Genomic DNA, 6,204 nt, shown 5'->3' with positions numbered 1-6,204 from the left:
GGATCGGCCCACCCTAGTCGGCGCACCGACTCTGGATACACTGCTGCAGAGCAAGTGGCCAATTCCGGAGACATCATATAGTGCGCGGTTTACGCAGTGGGGGTCTCCGCATATTGCCGTCTTCACTGGCAGGCAGGTAATCGCTAGTGTGCAAAACGCTGTGCAAAATATTAGTTACATGGCACTTATTTAAACGCTACACGAAGCTCTCGCTTCGTATAATACAACACGTGGGTTGGGCCTCCGTAATTCTTTTAATGAGCAAACCCATAATATTTAGCCCTATACCGCTGTACGAGATTAGCAAATGATGCTCTGCTACATGACGTATTATGCCAATATTTTACGCGCGAGATGCATGTGCTAGAGTTTCTACCACTTCAATGCTCTGGGGTCAGTGTGTCAGCAATCATGCTGCACATTGCGCAGACAGGCGACAAAAGTTGATATGCACACTTTTATTTACAGCAAAAGAACTCGCGGCTGAGGGCGAAGAGACGACGCGCGAAGGAGACGCCGCAGCTGGCTGGTCTTGGTTGTTCCCTCGTCAGGGAAATCAGACCGTGCTGGTGTCACGTGACTTGTAGGTGATGCCCCGGCTCTTCAGCTCACGCACCGTAGCCATGGGAAGTCGGCCCGACACTGAGATGGCGTAGATTCCCTTGGCCTTGCGGCCTGCAAGAAAAAGCAATATTAATTAATGAATTATGGAGTTTTACGTGCCAAAACCACGATCTGACTATGAGGCACGCCGTAGTGGGGGACTCCGGAAATTTGGACCACCTCGGGTTCTTTAACGTGCACCTAAATCTAAGTTTTCGCATTTCGCCCCCATCGAAATGCGGCCGCCGTGGCCGGGATTCGATCCCGCCACCTCGTGCTCCAGCCCACCACCATAGCCACTGAACAACCATGGCGGGTAAGAAAAAGCAATATATATATATATATATATATATATATATATATAATTGTTAAGGAATGCGCATTACGATATGGCATTCCTGTACTGCACACACTAGGGCCCACTTGGATTATGCATAAGAATATGCGACACAAGAATACAGAACTCCGCCAGTTGGAACACGTTCGTGTTTTATTGAGAGACAGTGATTTTAGAGAGGAAGAGGCAGCGGGCGCTATTTTCTGCAGCCCTTTGGAAAGTACGTCTACGCAAAAACGATGCAGACAGGGTAACAAACGAAAAGGGGGGGGGGGGGCGGTAGTGTCTTCGTAATCTCGCGCTATAACACATCAACTAAATTATGCGAATGACAAAGAACAACGATACACTTTCATCGCTACTTATAAATACGGATTTGCACAGCCTGCACACTATCTCGGGGAATGTTATATAGCAGTTTATCTTCATCTTTTTTTCTTCTCATACACATGCCAACAACATCTAAGCAACTACATACTAGGTTAAAACCTAAGGCCATAAGTTTAACAGGCTGCCGATAGAATATCTTTGTACAATTCATTGACTAAAGACAACCTACACTAATCGCTCCAGAAAGAACACACGTACTTTATGTCTACGCATAGAATAAACGTACAGCCTCCCAGATTTTTAGCTATATCGCGCGAGAACACTATAATATGGTCGTACGGCGTCCTGAAGGGAACATCGCATTAGACGACTCTTGCACAGGAGAGTGCTTAGTGCACTTGAGAGTACTTCTGCCGGTCTCGCTGATTATCGCCGCTTAAAGGCGCTAAAATGACGCGTGAGTGGACGCTCGCGCGATATAGCTAAAAGTGCGGGAGGCTGTACATTTATGTCAAAATTATGCTGTTCGTCACGACTTTCTCTCAGTTCCACTATCTTTTCTTGAGCACGAGACGAGGCGGAACTTCATTCTTCTTTCTCGATTCACCCCCCCGCGCCCTTCATCTCGGCACGCAGACTCACACGCGTCTGGCAACGACGCCAGATGTATATGCACGTAGATCTTCGGAAGCGGCACGGCTTCCTCCCTTAGATACTGCAACAAGTTATTCCGCAGCAGTCTCGTCTTACGTAACACGCCCGAGTTTATAAGTTATGCTCCCGCCAACGCATCACACGCTGTCGGATATGGACGGGCTCGACGACGGAAAGAAGCGGTATGGACAAGGCGAAATGCAGAGATCGTTCAGGTGTAAGGGCACATGGTAGTGGAGGATGGCAGCAGGGGCGGATCAAGAGCGGGAATACGCGAGAGGAGGCTTGATACAAGATCCAGACGAACGCCTTCACTATGCGCGCTCTTTTGAGCAGCACAAGCGCGCAGCCAAGCGAGCAGTGCACAGAACCCCCCCCCCCCCCCCCCCCCCTCCAACTCCCAAGTGAATATAGCCATACTCAGCGGAATATGCGATTGACTTTTTTTTTTTGTCAAGGTCGGCCGCGAACGCCCTTCCGCCGCCCACAGAAGCGGGCCGATCTCCTATGCAGTGCTGCTCTTGCCGTGCGAACGACAGTGCACGCGGTCGTGCCCATGCGCATAGCAACGCTCGAGCTGGGAGCCATGCATCACGGCCGTCGACGGAGGTGACGTACGCGCACTTGCACGCAGGCCTGCGAAGCGACTCCGGTGAGACCTCTGCCAGGGGCACTTGCAGGAAATTTAGACGCTGAATGATGCTCGTCAGTTTTTGTATAAGTACTGAAAAACTGGCAACATCCGCCAATGCTGTCGGCCTTGGCTGAATTTGTACGATGCTAATTTATGCAAAACATCAATTATCAGCAAGAACAACCACATTATATCTACGTTCTTGCTTCAGCACATTGAAGACCGAAACCCGGGACGAGCAGCAAGCTCGAGATAAAACGAGGCGGATGCAGAGAAAGAGAGACAATACACAATCATGTACTCCTTTGAGCTTAAGTTTACGAACCAGGGATTTCGCGACAAAGCCAATTTTCTTCTCCGCCTATGAATGTAACTTGAAATTCAAGACTAGTCCAAATTTTACATTGCCAATTTTCTACTGTCCTCGTCAATTTCAGTTTGTGCGTCTAAATTAAGAATTTATTTAGCTTTTTCGGCGAGCCTATGGCCCGTGGGAAAGCTACTACGGAAATGAAAAAGTGGCGCGAATTCGTAATAAACGTAGGCGATGAGGCCACGAGCACCTATCGTAGCGATTTTTTCCAACGCGCGGATAATTATTTCGAAGCTACCAAGAAGAAAGCGGTTCCAGGACTGCCGCGCGTATCTCGGAAACCGGCACAATCTTAAGTGGCACCCGCTGGCCGCGGCTTCCAAGGACAAGTGTCCAGGAAACAGTTCCAGAAGGCAACGCGGCAATATGAACTCGATACTTCCAGTCCACGGAGTAAAGCTCCGCACGCAAAAGAGGAGGCCTCGTCGTCTCACTATCACAGCTTTTTTACACGTTCCCTCAAACCAAAAAAAAAAAAAAAGAAAGAAATGGGAAAAAAAAAAGAATGAAAGAAGGTGGTGGTGGCGGTGAAACGGAAACTCGCTTCCTTGTGACCCACTGGCCCCCTCTGCTCACAGCACGCGGCACTGACCAACACTGACTGACCTTGGCTGAGACCGGCCGCTCCCACACAAACACAACTCGCGGAAGAGAGCAAAATAGGAAGCGCATTCTCTGCCCGATATTTCACAATGGGGAGGGGAGTGTCTGCAAGGTGGCTGTGGGGGAGGCGTCTGCGTTTACTCCGACAAACGCACATAACAAGCACACATGTGAGCACACACAACAAGCACACATGTACACGGGGCTGGTTTGAGAAGCAACAGCGCTGACGGATCTGCTTAGTAGCCGGCGCGAGGAATAAGCACCTTTCCGGAGAAGGTGTGGAGGAGCATTTACAAGGTCTTCGTTTCACACTGACCGCTCTACTCTGGGGACGGGAGGGGCCGATTAGGAGGAGGGGGGGGGGGGGGGGGGGCGATGGCTCTACACGTTGCAGTAAGCACCTCAGATCCCCTTCGACGTAACCTTCGGACGACCACCGACGACACACGGGGAGACGTGCAAGGACGCAAGCACCGCACTCCAGTCCGAACGCAACCTTCAAGGAGTCGGACACGGTTCACAATGAAAGGTGTTTAGCGCGTCCCTTCGGGAGACATCGTGGAGCCGGTGTTATGAGAGATGGGCAAAGGACGACATTTTCAAGGTGAATCCACGTGGGGAAGTTCGCAGAGCTGCACCGGCGATCCCAAGGACGAAGTTTTCTCTTCCGCTGCGTGCGCCTTTAGCACGTGCAGCAAACACATGGTTAATGGGACGCTAGAGAAAAAAAAAAAAAAAACAACACTGAAGTAATTTAGAATGACAAAGTAATATCTTATAACTATTTATATTACCTCCAGTTAGTATGTTCATCATTAGCAGAGTAAATGACGGTCGATTACATTTCTTCCCCTTTAATTGCGCGCCGAAACCTTAGCGTACGTCAACGTGACGTCATGGATTTCAAACCGTTTCTCTTTCATATTGGGGCCACTGTGGTTCAGCAAACGTTTTTGAAAACTTGACAAGTTCAGTCTTTGGCTGTTTTTGAATACAGCAAGGGAAAACAGCGTCTGCTCTGCTCATGCGTCGCGGCGAGCGCGTGAACACGATTACTTGCCGGATTTCGTTATTTTCACAGACTTAACGTGCCTCTTCTCACGGTATAAGAGTGACGTTTATGGTATCTTATAACACCGATTCACCAACAAATGTCAAACTATGTTTTATCTTACGTGTTCCTCTAAAGGGCAATCGAATGTGCGCTGATAGTACGTGGATGACTGCCTGCACGTTTAGAACGGGAGATGGCGGCCAGTCGCAGCCGGTTCCCTCACAGCCACGGGGATTATGCGCCTACCACCGCCCACAAACGAAACGAGAACAGGCTACCGCAGTGAACATTGAAAATGCAAGTGCTTTCGCTAGCACATTCCCACGACCGCTTTTGATCGAGCGGCCGTGATGTTAAAAATGAAGCACAGGCTGACCCTGAGGGGAGATGCGGAGGTAACAACTGATCACCGCATGCAGGGGTTCTAATGAAGCAGACCAACACGCCCACTATCTTCAAGTCCAACCTTACAATTTTTCTCGCTTTGACATTAAAATTATTCTTGGGGTTTATTTTATTCCATGTACAGTGAATTACTCCAGAATAGTGCGCTGCCTCGGGACGGGACTACTGCTCGAGTCGCCGTCGCCGTCAACATCGACGTCAGCCAATTTCATGTTTCCCGCGGGACAAAGGCCTCTCCGCTGTGGTTTCAAATTACCCCTGTCATCTTGGAAAAGCAACGCTAACGGACGGAACCACAAGTCACCGAATGCAAAAGACAACGCTGACTAACAACAGAAAGATTTATTGCACAACTGAAAGATTTATTGAAAAAAGCAAGCATGTATAAAAACCCGCACGCATCACATGACAGTAGGGTGATACAAAATCAAGCAACAGTGACAATATTTTATCCATCTGCACGCACACATGTGAGAGCTTCAGGACAGGATGCTAATGTCACCAAAAGCAAACATCAAGATTCCTTAAAGGGGTTGAGACACCAAATGTTGAGGCTATAAAATAGCCTGTTGTAGGCTTCTTCTGCATGCAAGGACACTCAACATGAAGTGTTGGACACCATAAACATTTCAAATATATTTTAATTTGCTTCCAAAGAGTGCGAAAATGTTCGTTCTCGCGATCGAGACCTATCACTAGCGCGATTGACACCGACGTCACTGTGTTAGAAGCGTAACGAAAGTTTTAGTGACGTCATAGCACATTAGAGTGACCTACAATGAGCGGTGACCCACAGCACCGGGCAAGCCTAGAGAGCCTCGAGTCTGGAGTGCAGTGAGCCGCATCGGACGCAGCTAGCCATGACAACTGCCGGCGTAGTTTTGTTTGCCTGCGCTCATACAGAACGTGTGTGCGAGAGCAGACGATGTAGCAGTGCGTGCGTCACAGATTTGTGGGCCCACGTGACCAAGCTTCCCAGACAGTGACGTCACTGTCCAACTCGGCGACCAGAACATGAAACTGAAAATCGTTCATATAAATAATGCGATATTAAATTATTTACCGAGAATATATGAACCTCCAAGCTTGTCCAATGCTTCATGGAGCAATAGGAAACGTTTGAAACAAAGAACGCGCAAGCCACAAATTTGATGTCTCAACCCTAACACAGCATCGGCTACCGCGCGGAGTGGCAAAAACTATCATTT

At 48.9% G+C, this 6,204-nt stretch overlaps 1 protein-coding gene across 2 annotated transcripts in view; it reads right to left on the bottom strand.

The window, feature by feature from the left end:
* Window positions 1-443: 443 nt before the first annotated feature.
* The window catches only part of LOC119446586 (transcription elongation factor SPT4-A-like), a 101,720-nt gene continuing 95,959 nt past the window's right edge, over window positions 444-6,204 (bottom strand). The window contains exon 5 of one of the 2 annotated variants that reach the window (XR_007466156.1): window positions 444-476. Coding sequence is in view for 1 of the 2 variants with exons in the window: in XM_049664232.1 (XP_049520189.1) it covers window positions 557-675 (119 nt within the window). In the remaining variant the exon portion in view is untranslated. Of the gene's footprint in view, window positions 676-6,204 lie in introns of both variants that reach the window. The other variant, XM_049664232.1, reaches the window with a different exon arrangement.

Source organism: Dermacentor silvarum, chromosome 3 (assembly GCF_013339745.2).
Source record: "Dermacentor silvarum isolate Dsil-2018 chromosome 3, BIME_Dsil_1.4, whole genome shotgun sequence".
NCBI lineage: Eukaryota > Metazoa > Arthropoda > Arachnida > Ixodida > Ixodidae > Dermacentor > Dermacentor silvarum.
The sequence above is the reverse complement of the archived record's forward strand: the minus strand, read 5'-3'. Positions and strand labels throughout refer to the sequence as shown.